The sequence below is a fragment of the Marmota flaviventris genome, chromosome 7 (assembly GCF_047511675.1).
Source record: "Marmota flaviventris isolate mMarFla1 chromosome 7, mMarFla1.hap1, whole genome shotgun sequence".
Lineage (NCBI taxonomy): Eukaryota > Metazoa > Chordata > Mammalia > Rodentia > Sciuridae > Marmota > Marmota flaviventris.
The window spans coordinates 60,593,831-60,613,498 of record NC_092504.1 but is presented as its reverse complement, the minus strand read 5'-3'; the positions used below and the strand labels follow the sequence as shown (position 1 = coordinate 60,613,498).

The 19,668-nt window shown below is 39.4% G+C and overlaps 1 protein-coding gene and 1 pseudogene across 1 annotated transcript in view; one reads left to right on the top strand and one right to left on the bottom strand.

Annotated features, from left to right (window-relative positions):
• Scarb2 (scavenger receptor class B member 2) overlaps positions 1-19,668 on the top strand; it is a 59,632-nt gene that overhangs the window by 11,392 nt on the left and 28,572 nt on the right. Inside the window, exon 2 of the mRNA XM_027939796.3 lies at positions 8,082-8,239. Within this exon, the coding sequence (XP_027795597.1) occupies positions 8,082-8,239 (158 nt within the window). The remainder of the gene's footprint in view (positions 1-8,081; positions 8,240-19,668) is intronic.
• On the bottom strand, positions 17,807-18,509 carry LOC114096260 (superoxide dismutase [Mn], mitochondrial pseudogene; annotated as a pseudogene).

Here is a 19,668-nt window from a genome sequence, read left to right as displayed (position 1 = left end):
TGAAAGCCCTCACTATATACATATTGGATGATAAACAGAAAAGTAAATTCTCAGAATAAATTATAAGTTTGGCTGTTGATGCTGCAAATTCAGCACATAAGTTGGTCATCATTCTAATATTTCTTTTACTGATAGTGTCCCAGTATTGTGCTTGGAAACATTCATCATGTTCTGCTTGACCACATTCAGTGCCATCCAAAGTCACATGGTAAAATTGATTTAGGATCAATTATGCTGATTTTTAAAAATTGGTTTAATGAAGAAAACTCAGCTGATTACAAGGTTCATCCGGTGGCTGTCACTGAGGCAGAATCCTCAGAGAAGGGGATCAGTTGTTCCCAAGCCATGGTGTTAAGGTTAGGCTGGCACTGGGCTGTGACCCGGGATACTGGCTCCTTGTATCTGACAGAATGAATGCCTTCTTGTGCCAAACATTCTCCAGGCCTGAGCTTAAGGTTATTATTTGTTAGTTTCCCAGTCCTTCCCTTGCAGAGCAAAGTCTGGGAGTACATGTTGAATATCTGGGGCAGAAATTGGAAATTTAAATCAAAACAGGGCCCTCTTCTGGACCTCTTTGGGTGGCAAGGGTTAGAGGGGTTTTCTCTGGATACATTAGCATAAAGGGGACTGAGCAGTCACCAGGGGCTCTAGGTTTCAGTTCACCCTTTCTTGGTTCCTCCTGTGTGGGGAGCTGCTCTGGTTTCCTTTCCTCAAAAGATCAGGGTGACTCCTCCGGAAGTAAGAGATCAATTTATGGCTTTTCTGTAGTTTTACAGTCCCTCTGGGAGTAGGGTTGCCAGATAAACTATAAGATGTACAGTTAAATTTGAATTCCACATGGTAACAAATGTTTTAGTGATAGTATGTGTCCTGCAATATTTCTGTTCACTGTGAGTTATTAGTTGTTAACATCCTGCCATATTTATTTCATCTCTCTCATGTACACTTTTTTGGGGAAAGTATTTAAATATAAGATACAGGCATCAAAACACTCTGCCCCTAAATCCTTCAGTATGCATCTCAGAGGGATTAAAGCATTTTGTTTACATAACCCATGTGTTATTTGGGACATACCAATTCAAAAAAAAAAAATTGTTGTTTATATGAAATTCAATTTAAACTGGAAAATCTGTGTTTTTATTTGCTAAATCTGTAACTGTAAATAGGGGTGCTGTGGAGTGGCCAAGCACAGGCTTTGCAACACTTACAGACCTGGACTTGATCAAATTTGACTTAATTTATATATATGTAGATAAAAGACCAGAGAAAAATAAACCCACATGTTTACAGCGATAGCATGAATACAGGGGTAAATTCTCTCTCTCTTTTTCCTGTGACTCTGAAATGTCACTGCAGTGGGAAAGTTTACAGAATTATACAAACCGAAAAAAAAAAAAAGGGAATTCTTATTTTGCGCGACTCGAATTAATTCATAACGTACGTAAAGCCTTGTGCAGCCCCTAACTCTAGCAGCTGGCAAGTGGTACTGATGGTAACTCTCTTCTGAGCCGAAACTCAGGAGAAGATAAAAAATAAAGATGCAACTGTTTTAGAAACGCTGGCAGCCAACTGTATTTACAACTCCCCTCTGTTCTCTGCTTCCCCTTCTCCCTGCGGACTTGGCGATGGAGGGCGGTGGAGGGGACGCGCGCGTGCGCAAGGGCGCGCACCAGTGCACAAACACAGAGCCCCCGGTGTACCCGGGGTTTAGAGAAGGTTCCCTGACGACCCTCAGCCGTGAGGTGGAGAAAAAGAGACATATGAAAAGTACATAAAAAGCACCACTGTTGAAGGGGAGATTCGAATGGAATAAAAGAAGTGGGTGAGTTTGTTGGATGTCATCCACTCAAGTAGGAAGCTGCCAGGGCAGAGAACTACCCTGAGAGGTGGCCTACCAGGAACAGCCAAGCCGGGCAGAACAGAATTTGCCGCCAGCTGTGACTCTGGCCTGCTAGCAAGGATTTTTTTTTTTTTTTTTTTTTTTTTGTGTGTGTGTGTGTGTGTGTGAATAGTGTTTTCATTTGGCTTATTTAGTTAAGGACTCGAGTCTACCAAATGTTTATTTCTATCCTAAAAGTTGGAGTGACGAGTTCAAGTCAGACTATTCATAGATGCCTGAACAGCATGGCGTATCCCCCTTTCTGGAAATGGTTTTGTCTTCCTTCATTCCTTGCTTCTGGAAACTTTCCCACTTTTCCTTTGGATCTTTGGTTACCTAAGAGCTGGATGGAAACCAAAAGATAAACCTGAGCAGTGAAACATCTGTTCACTCACATTTGCTGATTCTCATGAAGTCATCATTTGGAGTTGGTTATCTATAACAAAGAAAGGAGATCTGAAGTCCTGTCTCCCTATAAAATTCCCCATGAACTGTGATGGCTGTCAGCATATAGGCTGGTCTCCAGGCGAAATCACTGATCATTGTCTGATCCCACTACTCGCATCCACCCTAATTCTTCCCATACCCTGTTCTTCTGGACCTGACTCCTTCCTGTAGAAAACTCTTTTGCCTAACCCTTGAGATTGCTGGAGATATCATTGTTAGAGCTGTCTCTCAAATATTCCTTGCAATAATCCTTTCAAATAGTCTCTCCTCACCAAAGATTTGGTTTTTATTTGACACTCCTGACCTTGTGCCAGCTGCCTATGTTGAGTTGACACAGGAAAGAGTTGTAGAAGATTAAACCAGTGTAAATGGGAGGAGGGGTGGACTGGGAGCAAGATAAGGATTAATTGAGACCAGTTGTGTGTGTATCTCAGGACCTAATCAAAGGGCTCAGTAAATGCTTGTGGTCTTAGTTATTACCATCTTCAGGTTGGGGTTAAGAGGATGTCAGGGCATGGTCTAAAGAAGAAAACAAACAAACAAAAACAGATCATGTCACTCCAGTGAGTCTGGTGAAATATAGGCAACTCAGCAAACGTGAAACAGAACAAGGGGGCCCGGGCAGGAGTCATTAATCACGGTCGGTCCTCTCTTCCAGCCCCAAACAACAAGCTGTTAACATAAAACTGGAAACAAGGGCTGGAGTGCTCAATGGTAAAGCTCTTTCCAGCAGTATCTGCCCTGGGTTTGGTCCCTGGAGGGGGCGGAGAGGGGTGATAACCGGAAGGTGGAACAGGAAAAGAATGACTTAGAAAATTATAGTTTAGGTTACAAAAAAAGCAATTAAAAAATTAAAAAGACTACATAGATATAAGCAATGTACTTAATGATCTATGTTAAATGTAAAAAGCAGATGTAAAGCATACCTGTGTGGGAACACAATGAGCAGATAAAGTGGGGGAAATAAAGATAATTTAAAGATTTTAATTTTTTAGTTACCCTAAAAATAATTGTTCCTTTTTTTTTTAAGTGAAAATCAGATTCTATAAAATGCTACTGATAAACTCTAAGGGAGGGAGAAGGAATGGAAACAAAGAAAACCGGTTCCTTCTAGTCTTCGTTTATTCTTGCAAAACAGGGTGAGCTTAGTCCTCCTAGGTTCAGCTCTCCAGAAGCCCCAGGTGCAGCCACCTGACATTGCACTTCCCTGGTTGATTTAGCACTCTAAATTCCTTGCTGATTTTTCTGGACACTTTTCACAGTGTATGAATAATTTTATCTGTTTAAAAAAAATCACTTCAAAACTGTGTACCCTGGGGGGGTGGGCTGGGTTGTGGCTCAGCGGTAGAGTGCTTGCCTAGTATGTGTGAGGCCCTGGGTTCAATCCTCAGCACCACATATAAATAAATAAAATAAAGGTATTGTGTCCACCTATAACTAAAAAATAAAATAAAATAAAATAAAAAGAATTATGCAACCCAAGAGAATTCTCAAGTGTCAATCAGCCTGGTTAGTCCTCTGGTTTTTCTTGCCTGCTTTGTCTTTAACATGTCCCTCTGTTTCAGGAAAGAAATAAACATTTAGTAGACTTGATTCCCTAACTAAACAAGCAAATTAAAATATTAGTGATAACAATTAAAATAGCCCCTGATGGCTTGCTAGAGTCATGGCTAATGGCAGATTGTGCTGCACCTGGCTTCTCCCCAATCTTTGCCTCCACCCTTGTTTTTTTCTGCCTGGCTGAAGGAATCTGATCAAGACTATCTTCTCTTCCAATATCACAAGCAAAATCAAGGGAAGCTAGTGTCTATGTTTCCTAGGATCATACTTAGTTGATTGAACAAATATTTCTCCAGGGAGGTCACTGTTCTAGGTGTCCCAGGTGCTATAGGAAGTATTAAACAAACAAACACCCTATTCTTCTTTTTGTAGATAAGCACTTTTCATTTTGAGACACCATCAGATAAGTTAATACATTGACATACTGAATAGTGGCATTTTTCTTTCCATTTTAGGTTGCTAGATTCATATGCTTTGTGTTAATTCCTAGAAACTTCAATTTTTCAGTGAGACCCTATCTCTAAATAAAATACAAAGTAGGGCTGGGAATATGGCTCAGTGGTCAAATGCCTCAGCAATTCTTATATAATATGTCAGAAGGTTCAAAGGAAGGGAGAATTTGTCCTATTGGGGACACTCAAGCAATTTGTGGAAGAGGAAAAATTATTGTCTTGCCCTTTTCTGGAACGTCATGGACAAGAAAAAGAGATCCTTATTTTAATGAAATCAACTTTTTAAATATCTATGGATCTTCAAAATCCTTTAGAAGATAAGTAATATTATTTACACATTAGACCCCATATGTAACATATTAGTTGTAGGTAGGTTAAACTCCAGTAACTGAGCTGTTTTTTTTTTTTTTTTTTTTTTTAAGTGCTGTATGTATATTTTATCACGGGAGACTCCACCATATAACATGTATAATTAAAATGTGTAGTATGTTATAAATATTTTATTAAAATGTTTTATGCAGAGATGGGATAAGAGAATGGAGAATGGAGGAAAAGCTTCTCTGAGTTCCAGACCCAGATCTGACATAAGTAGAGAAAGGTTGGATACCTCTTATCAGCCACAGGACCTTTCAAGTTACAGTGTTTTCTTGTACTCTGGGCTTGAACTGACTGTTTCTCTCTCCTCCTCAAATAGGTTAGGCTTCTGTTTAGAAGGTAAGATAAAAAGTTACAAAGCTCCTAACTGCTTCAAATGATTGATTAAATGTCTCCCATACCTGAGGCAGGAAGTGATCAGTGTGTGGCAGAACAGATCAAAACAACTTGCCAAGGAGTCAAGAGCAGGATCTTGGAGGTTTGGAAGAACACAAGGGATTTCATAGTTTGATTTTTTTCCATCTCATCATCCTGATCTCAGCTCATCCCATTATGACCCAACACCTATAAATACCTATAAAAATTTTAGGGCACTTATAAAATTGCTCAATGTAAGTTTTTACAGGAATCCTGTAGATAGGGTGATGGGACATAATGGGTTAAATCAGTCAGTGAAGACCAAGAGTATTTGAACAATGTATCATTTGGATAGAAAACTGAAGGTTGGACATTCCAAACTGACTTGAAGTTTTTCTGCATTTGTTTATTCCATAGTCACCTTGCGTTTTTTTTTTTTTGTTTGTTTGTTTGTTTGTTTGTTTTTTGTTTGTTTTTCTTCAGCAGAGATTCTTGGTATTTTTTCTGTTCAATAATAGAGCTGTGTCATTGCGTTTTCTTGCAACATTGCTTCTATTAAATTGGAGCCCTGGGCTATTCAAAGTTGACATTCTGTCATGTGCTTGTTACATTTATAGCCAGTGGTTTTCCAACCTGTTCTGAAGCTGGTCTCTGTTTATTGTCACTCAGAGCTTCTTTGTCAGAGGATTGACAGGGAGAGCAGGGGCTGCTTTGCTTGCAATCTGATGCTGTTTTGTGGGGGAGGGGATAATACCAGAGATTGAACTCAGAGGCATTTGACCACTGAGCCATATCCCCAGCCCTACTTTGTATTTTATTTAGAGATAGGGTCTCACTGAGTTGCTTAGTGTCTCCTTGTTGCTGAGGCTGCCTTTGAACTCCCAATCCTCCTGCCTCTTCTCCGTCTTGCAATCTGATTCTTATTGTTTCACTAGTGTCATGATATTGTACCAGTGGACCCCATTTTCCTTTCTCAGTTTTATTTTTTAAATTTTCTCAATATTAATTTCCCTACTCATTATTTTAAAAGTTGGAAAATACAAAATCTCATCAAGGAGAAAATAACAGTGATCCAAAGTCCCAACGCTTAGAGTTAATAACTGTTTTCATTTTGGTTTATTTATTTTTAGTCTGTGCTTTTATCTTTATTGTGTCTTTTAATAATTTCTGCTATGGAAATACAGTTTTTCTCCTTTAACATATTGAAGATTGTTATGGCTACAAGGTAATAGGAGTCTGCCTGTTAGCTGTAGCCACTTTATTTATCAGGCTTATGTTATCAGGCAACTGTGAATAACATATAGCACCCAAATCTCACTGTCTTAAAGTAACATCTATTTCACCTTGATGGGTGTAGGCTGGCTGCAGTTTCGGTTTGACTGGCTGAGCTCAATTAGGCTGGCTTCTAGGCTTCTAGTCAACTTCAGGCCTGGTCTGCACATTTCCATTTTAGGATCTAGGCTGAGGATCACCAGCTGCCAGGCTCTTCTCTTGGCAAAAAGTGACATCTCCAAGACATCTGATACAGAGGTGCCATGTATCTTAAGACCTTAGCTTCAAATGTTGCATTGCAACCACCCACTTACATTCAGTTGGCGAAACCTTGGCATTGGCCTGGCCTGAAATCAGTGGGGTGGGAAGAATACTCCTGCCCTAGGGAACCGTGACAATTCATTAGGTAAGGCTGCCATAATAAGTGCCACAGGCTGGGTAGCTTGAACAACAGAAACTAAGAGGCCTTGTTTCGGACTGAGCTCTGTACCAGGTCCCCAGAGACCCAATTAAAAATCAAAATGGAGCCATTCATAATAAAGTTAACCAAACCAAAATTAAGTTATCTTCTGCAAAATAAAGAGAGAACCAAATTTCCTAGAACCTGAAGTAAATTGTTGTTAAAAGTGAACTTCTATTGCCCCTGCTTACAAGGAAAATTTAAAAAATGACCAATCTACTTTATTGTTTTTTGTTTCTACTTTCCTCATGCCTTTTCTGTCTGTAATACCACCTCCTCTGCTCAGTACATCAGAACACTTATTCTATTTTGCAGCACATAAAGTCAAGTAAAATCTTTAAATTATTGTTATTTTGTCCTTTGACAGCAGGATTGACTTCTTCTGAAGCCTCTCTCCTTGACTTGTAGATGGCCATCTTTCCCTGTGTTTTTATGTGATCTTTTTCTATATATGTATGTATATCTCCTGACTTCTTACGTGGACACTAGTCATATTAGATTAAGGCCCAACTTCAGGACCTTATGTAACTTTGGTTACCTCTCTAAAGAACCCAATCTCTACATATAGTTACATTCTGAGGTCCTGGGAGTTGGGACTTCAACATACAGACTTGGGGGTGATAGGGGTATATAATTTAGCCCAAAACACCTGGCAAGGGTAGGAAGCAAAGGAAGGATTATGGACAAAGAATACAGTCTACCATAGTCGCTTAACCTCAGTGAGGCTCAGTTTCCTTGTCTTTGAAACAGGGTCAGGCATCTCCATTTTATGAATTTGTTGGGGATTTATATAAAAATGCATATAAACTCCTGGTGGTGAAGTGAGTCAGGATCAATGTGGTTTCAGCTCAACTGGAAGGACCCAAACTGGTCTGGAGCCTGTCTCCTTGTTCTTGTCTCACCTGGGCAAGCTGGAAGTGTATGGTACTTTTCAGAAGAGGCTAAATTCTACAGCAGCTGTACCATCAGTGACATCTTTGAAAATAACAAAGCCAAGTGGGGCATTTGGTTTTGGCAATGCCATGTTCCCACCCATGAGCTATGTCTCTAGCAACCTTCCTTTACAACAAATATTCATTGAGGACCTATGGCTTCATGGGACTATGGGGCCTCTTGGTGTAATGCATGGAACTATTCTCAAGAGATAGCCGTTGAATGCCTGTGAAATAATTAAAATAACTGAGGTAGGACATCTGAGAAGGGAGCATACTTCCTGCTTCATGTCCAAAACCAATGGCCTTACAGTTTTGTAAATCTCCTTTTGTTTTTTCTTTCCTAGAATATGGTGTTAAGGAATGGTACCGAGATCTTTGACTCCTGGGAGAAGCCCCCACTGCCCGTGTATACTCAGTTCTATTTCTTCAATGTCACCAATCCAGAGGAGATCCTCAGAGGAGAGATCCCTCGGTTAGAGGAGGTGGGGCCATATACCTACAGGTAAGTCCCAACCACTTGCCTCCTTCCCATGCTAGAAATATGGAAGGATCCCATTGTGCCTGCTCCTCTGCTGGCATCACCCTGTGAGGAGCACAGGTGTTGGCTCCATTCTGTCTGAAACACTGCTGATGGGTGTGATACCTCCATAGAAAATGACTGACTGTGTGGACTGGGCCGAGTTCTAGTGTATTTTATTTGCCATGAAGAACTATTCTCCACCTCTGGTCGTTTTAAGGTCACCCCTTGATACTCTTTAGTGACTTTCAGGGTCTTCCCTACCATTTCCCATTTCCACATACCTTTTAAAGTCAGTTTCCAGAATTTACCATGGGTCTGAGATACCTTTCTGTTTCTTTTCTGCCCCTTCCCCCGACTTATCCTGGGTATGAAAGATAACTGAGTGGCAGGGTTGGTTAGAGTCTTTGGCAATAACCACCAGTTTTAAACATTGGGGAAGTAGAATTGCATTAATTATTTTTTAAAAGATGAACAGCTTGTGGATCTTATAATCAGAACTTTTTCCCTCTTGCAATATCCCCCTTCTCCCTGCTGAAGTAGCTCCTCCTTCCCTCTGCAATAATCTTTCCAGTAAAGTCTCTCCTTGCCAAGTTAAAAATGGATAGATTAATAGAGGAAGCTGAGAGTAAGCTCTTTCTTTTTCAGGACCACTAAATGGTCGAAATGCCTATAATCTGTCATAACTGTTCACTCAGTGTTTGATGCATGGCTGATTCATTTGTTATGAATCAATATTTTTCTTGGTGCTGAAAATTCAGAGATAAAAGCCCTGGTCCTGCCTTTAGTGATCACACTCTACCTTTGGAGTCAGACAATGACCTATTTCTAATCTTACCTCTACAACTTATTGACTCACTGTGTTTTAGTTTCCTTATCTGTAAAGTAAGGATAAAAATAAAACCTCCAAGTAGGATTATTTGAAGACAAAATGATTCGATGAGTCAGTATTTATAAAATGCTCAAACTAGTGCCTAACACACAGTTAGTGATAGCAAGTAAGTGTTTGCTATTATTATTAGTCTTAATGGATTTATTTGGTCTGATCATAATTCACAAATCCAGAATGGTAAAATGAACCCAGTTGTTATGTAAAGGAATTTTAAGAAAATGCTTAGGTCCTTATTTTTATTTTCTTATTTATTGAGAGACAAGGTCTCACTATGTTAACTCAAGTTGACTTCAAACTCCTGGGCTCAAGTGATTCTCCTGCCTCAGTCTCCCAAATAGCCAGGACTGCAGGTGTGTGCCACAGTGCCTGGTGGGGTCCTCATTTTTTAAAGCACTTTTATGTCTATGACTAGGGACTGGGGTTGTAGCTCAGTTGTAGAGTACTTGCCTGGCATTGAACCTTGTGAGGTCCTGGGTTTGATCCTTAGCACCATATATAAATAAACAAATAAAGTGAAAATCCCATTGGCAACTAAAAAGTATTTTTAAAAAATGCTATGACTAAAGAAACTGTGCTGTGTGGTAGAGCAGTTCTCTATCTGAGGCTCTCCTGGGCAACAAATGGTTGCAGGATTAGGATCCAGTATACTGCATGGTGGTAGTTTTATTGTTTTAACTAAATTTCTTAAGGTGAGGGGGAGGCTGCCTCCACAGAAACAAACCTCCCCTGAGAACTCAAAAAGAACCCCAACACACGACTTCCCCTCTGGGTCTCCTGGCCTGCTCCTGTGGTCATTATCCTTGACTCCTGAGAAAAAAGACATGGACTCTAAGCTGGGTGCTGTGGTATGTGCCTATAGTCCCAGCTAGTGAAGAGGGTGAGGCAAGGGCTGGGGATATAGCTCAGTTGGTAGAGTGCTTGCCTAGAATGCACCAGGCCCTGGGTTCAATCCCCAGCACCACAAAAAATAAATAAATAAATAAGAAAGAGGGTGAGTGACGCAAGAGGATTACCGGACCTCAGCTCCAAAAACAAACCACCAAGAAGACGACATGGATTCTAATCAACTGAAAGCAAATTCAACATTCTGCTGAAATGTCTAATGGTTGTTGTGTCTGGGTGTAGGTATGCTCTATTAGATGTGTTTTAGGAATAAATCCTAGAATTAAAACAGCATTCAACTATAAACATAGCCCTCCATGTTCCCATTTAATATGGGCCTTGACTAATTACTCCTGGGGAAAGTTCAGGAACATTGTTTTCAGGGGTTCTTCCATAGATCATATGTTGTATTAGCAGTCCCTGAGGCCTTACTACTGGAGGCACAGACATTGTATCTCATTGAAGCTGTTTGAAATATTGTGGATGTTCATAAATACTTTAAAGTTATGGTAATCATCCAACCTGCTGCTACTTCTGTAGTGTTGATAAAGAGGCATATACATATTGCTTCTTAAATCACAGATTTTTAACTTGATAACAGTATTTCAGTATATAGTAGGCCCTCTGTATCTGTAAGTTCTGGGCTTATCCATCTTTCTGTCTGTTTGAATAGTTAATCAACTATTTGAAAATATTTGGGAAAACATTACATTGTTGCTGCTATGTACAATATAGTTAGTGCTGTGGTATTGCTTCTGTACTGAATAGGTACATATTTTTTCCTGGTTATTATTTCCTGAACAATACAAAAATATGCAACTATTTACACAATATTTACACTGTACTAGGTGTCATAAGTAATCTAGAGATAATTTAAAATGTAGGGGAGGATGTGCATAGGTTACACACACATATTACACCATTTTATCTAAGGGACTTGAGCATCTGAGGATGTGCATATGGGGGTAGGGAGCTAGAACTGACCCCCCAAAGATACCAAGGGATGACTAAAATCGGTTTCCTTGGTAATTCTGGGTATTTTATTTCCTGTATTTTAAAACGTTGATCTGAGAAATGGTCCTGAGGTTTTCATCATAGACAGCCTATGGAGCTTATGGCACAAAGAAGGTTAAGAATCTCCTGAGAGCTGATCCAGTAGGTTGGAAGGATTGATTCCTCATTGACTGTCTTATTTTTCCTCCATGAGCTTTCCTGCCTCTGGTCCTAATTCTTGCCTTCATTTCTTCTCCACTCTGTTGCCAGAGTGACTTTATAAAAGACACATCTGATATTTCCCCCTCTTCCCTGCTAAGTGTCCAAGTGATGCTCCTTGGGTGATTGATGTCCAAGGTCATAGAGATTTGGCTCCTTGTTTGTCTAGCCTCTTTTTAATTTATTTTTTGGACTTGTATTAGTCAGTTTTCCAGAATGATAACAAACACTTGGGGTAATCAACTTATACAGAGAAAAGGTTAATTTTGACTCAAAGTTCTGGAGATTTCAGTCCATGATCGGTTGGCCCTGTTGCTTTTGGGATCTGTAGCAAGGCAGCCCATCATGGCAGGAGTGCATGGACCACTCACCCCATTGCTTGGAAAAAGAAAAAAAGCGGAGAGGCAGTTTGGAGTCCCACCCTTCCCTCCAAGGGCACTCTGCCAGTGACCTGAAAACCTCCTTCTAGGCCCTACCTCTTAAAGGTGCCACAACCTCACAATAGAGCCACTCTGGGGAACAAGCCTTTAACACATGGGCCTTTAGAGAACACTTATCCAACCATAGCAGCATTCTTTTTTCCCTTTTTTGTGGTGCTGGGAATAGAACCCAGGGCCTTGTACGTGGTAGGCAAGCACTACATCAGCAGCCTTGCAGCACTCTTAACCTAGAATTTTAAATTCTGAGTTTTCCAATAGAAATTTAATACAAGTCACACAAGACATTGAATTTTTTTTTCTATTAGACACATTTTAAAAAGTTAACAACAACAACAAAACAGCCAAGTATGGCGGTGAACCCACATAATCCCTGTAGCTCAGGAGGCTAAGGCAGGAGGATTGCAAATTCAAAGCTAGCCTCAGCAACTTAGTGAGACCCTGTTTCAAAATTAAAAAAGGGCTGGGATGTGTCTCAGTGATTAAGTACCTCTGGACTTAATCTCTGGTTAAAAAAAAAAAAAAAGTTAAAAAATCAGGCAAGGGCTGGGGATGTGGCTCAAGCGGTAGCGCGCTCGCCTGGCATGCGTGTGGCCGGGGTTCGATCCTCAGCACCACATACAAACAAAGATGTTGTGTCCGCCGAAAACTAAAAAATAAATATTAAAAAATTCTCTCTCTCTCTCTCTCTCTGACTCTCTCTCTCTTTAAAAAAAAATCAGGCAAATATAATTTTAATATTTTATGTAATTCAATAAGATCCAAAATGGTATCATTTCAACAGGTTATTGATATTCAGAATATTGATGAGATAGTTTACACTTTTTTTATACTAAGGCTTTGAAATCCCATGTGTCTTTTACATTTACAGCATGTTTCATTTCCTTCTAGTTATATTTTTAGCACACATAGCTGTATGTGGCCAGGGGTTACCATATTGGACAGCTCAATTCTAACCATTCTGCAATTACTTGTAAACTGCCCCAAACTCTACCATGCATCAATTGCCTTTGTCAAAGAATGAATTCATCAACATTTTATTTAGCTTAAATCTGCCTCTTCTTGGAACTTGTCCCTGGTATGTGCACCCATTACAATAGTAACTAAATGCATTTTTTAAAAAAAAAAAATTTATGTATATATGACAGCAGAATGCATTACAATTCTTATTACACATATAGAGCACAATTTTTCATATCTCCAGTTGGATACAAAGTATATTCATACCAATTTGTGTCTTCATAACTGTACTTTGGATAATAATGATCATCACATTCCACCATCATTAATAATCCCATGCCCCCTCCCTTCCCCTCTAAACCCTCTGCCCTATCTAGAGTTCGTCTATTTCTCCCTTGCTCCCTCTCCCTATCCCACCATGAATCAGCCTCCTTATATCATCTTAATAATTGATTTACATATCTGTCTTTCCTTCCAAAGTACCAGAAGCTCCATGGAGAGCAGGGATCAAGTCCTTTCATCTCTGAATATTCAGTGTCTAATGAATATGTGTGGAATAAGTTAATGAAATATTCTTGGCTGTGACTTAAATTCATAGGACACAAGAGGAGAAATTGTTTAAAAACAAAGAACCGGAGTAGCTTAGCTGGAACCACAAGACTTAGGCAGGAAAACTCAAGAATAGGATCAAGAAGGAGGGACTGGGTCCTAAAAAACGAGTAGCTTTGTTAGGAACATGCATAAACACAGAGCAGACTGTTGAGGACTTCTAACTAGATTGAATGGGTTGTGAGATCTGGGATTCATAGAAAAACATGGCTTTTCAGGCCCCTCTATGGGGCCTGTTGGGCTCTATATATTTGCTTTTGGTAGTCATTCCTTGGATCTAATTTCTGTCACTTGAGACTGTTGTTTCCTGTACAGGATAGGCTGAGCATTCAGTAGCTCCTGCCCAGGTGTTTGGTAGTTCCACAGGCTCCCTCCCTCCACCTGAGTCAGCTGACTGTGTCTGCTGTGCCAAGGGACCTGGGGCAAAGGAAGGGGAGGGTGTGGGGCTGCTGGTGATGGGAAATCTCTGAGTGGGGAAAGGCTGTGCTAGGCCTGACTCACCCGCCCCACCATTGACAGTTGGCAATTTCCCCCTAGGTTGACACCTAGTTCAGACTGTGATTGTTCTTGGGAAAAGATGACACAGTTCCACGTGTTGATAAAAACCGGTCCGTCTGGTGTGAGGAATGTAGTGCCTTATTTGTATTTTTGTAAAGCTGTGGATCCACACAACTTTGCTTCATGAATTCTTTGTTTAGTGACAAATGTGCCTAAAATTTGTATCAAATTTATAATATCTCGTGGCTTTGCAACCATTTTGAGATTGAAAAAAAATTTTCTAGGCATCTTTTTTCTTTTTCTTACTATTTAACATTTCAAAAATTAAAAAGATAATTGTCCAAGTCCTTTTCAACTAATTTCTTTTTTCTTTCTTTCTTTTTTTTTTTTGGTGCTAGGGATTGAATCAGGGCCATGTGCATGTGAGGCAAGCACTTTACCAACTGAGCTATATCCCCAGCCTCTTATATGAATTTGTTAAAATGTCCCATTATATAATGTTGGGTTTCATAGTTACACTGTCGGTTTTATTCATTTCTTTTTTAGGCCTGATAGTAAGAAACAAAGATGTGAGGCAGGTGTGTTACCGCACAACTGTAATCCCAGCTACTCAGGAGGCTGAGGCAGGAGGAGTGAAACTTTGAGGCCAACCTGGGCAACATAGTGATATCCTATCTAGAATACAATTAAAAGGGCTGGGGATGTAGCTCAGTAGTAGAGTGCTTGCATAGCATTCACGAGGCCCAGGATTCAAAATCCAATACTAAAAGAAGAAGAAGAAAAGAAAAGAAGATGTGAGGGATATAAAGTGGGCTTTTAAAAAACTGTTCATTGATTATGAAGTAATATTGAATTATGAAATAGTAATCAAAATATATAATATCATATGTAGCATTATCTTTAAAAGGATAAGCTATATTTTATATTATAAACATTATATATATGCATGTATGTATACCTATATTTGTGTATTTATATGCTATACATACATATACAGTAATCACTAAATATAAACTTGAAACTGCAATAAAGTAAAAAAGGAAAAATCTACTATCCAAGGTTTCACTGTCGCAAAGATAAGCAATGTTAATATTTTGGTGGATGTCTTCTCAGCCATTTTTCTAGGGTGAGTTTAACTTTTAGATAGTCCTCATACTATATGCACATGCAAATACATATATATTATATATATGTAAATATACATAGGCATTATATAAGTATATATAGTGAGTATATATATAGGCATTTCCCCATGTTATATCTTTTTTTAAAAAACTGACAGATTATTAACAATCATAAAACTATACAACTGCAATAGGAAAATCAATGTTTATTTAATGAATTAAATGAAAACTAACCTGGATCTTACAGGGTTTTCAGCAGGTTCTGGGTTTGGTGCATACCTCCAAGGACAGGACATAGCTTGCTGGGAGCAGCAAGGAGTGAAAAGGTGGAACAATAATTTATCAAACATTTTCCTAACGGTTTTCCCCCAAAGTAATTCCCCTGAAATTAAAACAGAAAATAAAATATATGTATACCCAATTTCGGAAATGACTCACCACCTGCATCAATCTTCATTTTACAGTTTCGTTATTACTTTTTTAAAGGTGCTCAACACAAACTCAAATTTCATTTTAAGGCCATGAAATTGAGGGATGTGATATAGCAATTTCTTAACATCAAAGTTTAATTACTGCATAACGGTTCAAGCAACAAATACAAAGAAAATATTTGTATTGCTTGCTTCTTTCCCTCCAGCACAATCATGACTACAGCAGGCACTGTTGAACTGGTCACAAAAATTGTTGCATGAACAATATTCATTCTTTTTTAAAAAATGGAAATTTTACTTGTTTTTCTTTTCTATTATGGAAAAGAGAGCTAGACAGTTTTAGCATCGTTTTCTGCTGGCTGATTAAAGTCGTGAGCATATAAATCCTCTTGGTCACTTAACCTCCATCTAGCATGGAGGAGACACAAACAGTGAGGGAGTGTGCTTCCCTCATTCTTATCAATAGGAAAGCCAAAGCAAAAATAGAGCCCCATAGAAATTTCAACATTGAATTGTTTTCAAATCTGGAAGCTTAGGAGTCAAAGCTTTATGTGTCAGTAGACTCTGCAAATCTTTGTTAGCTCAAAATAAACCCTGATCTAGCAGATGATGTGTATTCCAAAGCCTATCTCTCAAAAAGTCCCAAGTTCCTAGAAGGTCTATTAAACAGAGGCCAGCAGTAACCACGTGCCTCTCATTTGCACTCTGTGAGAGTCACGTCCCTGTGATATAAAGGACAGCTATAAGTCTCCAGAGCGTTTCAATCCATGCACACACACACATACACACACAGAGTTATCAATAGCCAACATTGCTGACACTCAGAAAACTAAATACTTTCCTAACTGAATTCTAAAGGAAAAGTACCTTGAATTTAAGGGTTTTTTTGTTTTGTTTTGTTTTTTTTAACTTTAGTCTTCAGTATTGAAACTGCTGTGTTACTCCATTTTTCCATGAAAAGAAATAGAAAAATTAAGTTGGGGGAAAAATGTTTAAAATGAATGACCTTGGGAAAACATTATTAAATAGGTTAAGAAAAAACCTTCATATAAAGAAAATATCCTGGGCTTGGGGTTGTGGCTCAGTGATACAGCGCTCGCCTATCACATGTGAGGCCCTGGGTTAGATCCTCAGCACCACATATAAATAAATAAAATAAAGGTATTGTGTTCACCTACAACTAAAAAAATAAAATAAAAATAAAAATAAAGAAAATATTCCAGCAGGAGGTAAAAACTTACATGCATAGTGTTGCTCACAAGAGCATGACTGATAATAAATAACAGAAGCAAATGAAATATTCAGTAATAAAACTATGAAATAAATGAGGAAATGCCCAAATGATAAAATGTCATATAGCCATTAAAGATAATTAGGGAGATGATGAAAGATGAAGATCTGTGACATTGCTAAGCCAGATACAAGCAGAATCCCTGCCACATGCGAACAGCATGTATACTGCGCTCCTGTGCAAAAACCACCTGGAATGTATGCTGAAATGCTGTGTCACTGATATGGGTAGTTTTCCCTCCGTTGAAAAATGATAGAAAACTTTTATAGTGGCTACAAATTCTTTAGAAGAAAACAGAAATATAAAACATATATTTGAAATAAATGCGCCTGAGGGAGGCACAGTGCTGACACCAGGCAGAAATCCATTTGTCTCAACTAGGGAAGGTGGCATCTGGCCAGGCGCAGCTCTCAGGAGAGGGAGGCCCTTCAACAGGAGGGAGAGAAGAGGAGGCCCTAGAATGTCCATGGCCTCACCCGAGGTCCCCAGTGTCCCCACAGTGTCCCCAGCCAGGCCCTGATGTACCCACCTACAGCACTTTCATAAATACACACTTCTATGTTTGAGAACAAAATTTTACATCAGTCTTTGTAAATCCAGATGCATAATTATCTCCTCATAATAAAGCAGTTTTCAATCAGCAATAAGTTATTTGTTTTTTAAATGACAAGGTGGTGTTAATTATTTATACAGGTGACCATAGAGACCACTGGGTGATAGCCATCACAAGTACCATTAGATAGAGCATTATGTAAGAAAATAACAATTTCAATACAAAAGAGAAATACTCCATTTCCTATTTTACTGTGAGAACTGGGGCAAAAGATTACATTTTCTCTAAGTGCAATAGAATGGAGTTACAAAGCCTTCTCCATAAGCCCCCAAATATAGGGATGGAATATTTTTTATTGTTTTTATGTTGACAATTATAACTACTAGCAAGTTTAGCTCTCTGAGGAAAATGTTCATTAAGACTAAATCACACAGAGCAGTAATGATTCTCAAACAATTGCCTAATAAAAAATTTTTTAAATAGGAAATTATTTATAACACTAAATTATTGTTATCAAATATACGTATATCAATGAATCACCATGTCATCATATATCATCAACATCAATAAATGCTGTAGTCAAGTGGCTTATTAGTATATTGCAGTATTCTACTACAGAAATAGCCATAAGGAGTTTAACATACTCAATATAATGATAATGTTTTAATTTTTGCATGCTATGTATCTTTCAGTTACATTCTCCCAATTGATTACATTCCAAATAGCTTTTAGATAATCAGGTCTGACTTTTTTAAAAATATTTTTAAGTTGTTGATAGACCTTTATTTTATTTATTTATATGTAGTGCTGAGAATCGAACACCAGTGACTCACACATGCCAGGCAAGTGCACTACCGCTGAGCCCCAGCCCCAGCCCCAGAGCTGACGTTTTTATGCTGAAGGTAATAAGCATGCTCCCAGACATCCATCCCCTGCAGTGGAATAAGACCTGTTGTTCTTTGCGAAGGATCCTAATTAGAACAGGCAGCGATCTGCAGGCGTCCCTGCTCCTTATTGAAACAGAACCAACCCCAACCTGACCCCCCGCCCCCCCCCACACACACACCAACAGAGACACCTGCCATCTTCTCTTTAAACTTGTGGAAAGAACCAAAGTCACATTTGATGGCTTCCAGCAACTCTCCTTTGGGTTCTCCACCACCGTTAGGACTCAGATTTGTCCAGAAAATGTTGTGATTGACATGACCTCCGCCGTTGAACTTCAGTGCAGGTTGAAGGGCCACCTGAGCTGTAACACCTCCCTTGGCCAGTGCCTCCCGGTACTTTTCTCCTCCGCGAGGTTCAGGTTGTTCTCGTTGGCCGCGTGGTGCTTGCTGTGGCGCAGCTGCATGACCTGGGCGTTGATGTGCTGCTCCTGGACGCCATAGTCGCAGGGCAGGCAGATCGGGGAGGCTGGGTTTCTGCCGACACCCTAGAGACCCCGCGCTGCACGGCGGCACCACACAGCGCTCAAGGTCCTCAGCCGCAGCCTCAGAGCCTCCTTACCGCAGCGCCCACCCGGGGCGAGCTAGTGTCTGCCCCCCCGCCCCCCCCCCCCCCCCCGCGTCCCAGACCGCGCCCCCATGTTATATCTTTTTTTATTTTAATTTATTTATTTGTTCTAATCAGTTATACAGGACAGCAGAATGCTCTTCGATTCATTGTACACAGATGGGGCACAATTTTTCACTTCTCTGGTTGCACACAAAGTAGGGTCCATGTTGTGTCTTGATCTTTATAAAATAAATGTTGATCATGATAATATTTAATAAAGTGAATATATTACTACTACACCTTCTTCTATGATTCCTTCCTTTTTGAACATACAGATCCAGTTCTTGTATCAGAATAGAATAGTGTTGAAACTTAGAAAAGGAAGAGCTCCTATCGTTTGTGGCGACATAACTGAAGGCTGATATGTTAAGTGAAATAAGTCAAGCGCAGAAAGGCAAAGACTGCATGATCTTATGCATATGTGGGATCTGAAAACCTTGATCCCCTAGAAGCAGGGAGTAGAATGGAGGTTACCAGAGCCTGGGGTGGGGGTTGAAGAGATGGAGGACAGTGAGTTCAAGGGATAGGAGGAGGAACTTATAATTTTCTAATAGCACAACAATTAATTATTTCCAAATAGCTAGTAGGAGAATTTGGAATGCTCCCAGAACACAGGAAGGAACACTGCTTCCTAAGTTGGGCCATAGATATGCCAGTTACCCTGATCTGATTGTCACCCATTTTATAGTGTATTGGACTACACTGTGCCTCATAAATATGTACAATTATTATGTGTCAGTTAAAAAGAAAGAAGTCCTACTCCCATTAAAGGTTTGATATTCAAGTCTATTTTCTTGTAATTCAGTCTTTTTTTTTTCACATGTAACTTTTTAAGGATCAAACTGTCTTCCTTGCCATTTAGCAAAGGTAGAAACTTTGTTCAAACTTTTAAATTGTGTGCTTCTATTTCTTGGATTCTTATCTCTTAGCTAAACATATAATTTTTTTTAATATCAAAGAAATGATAAAAA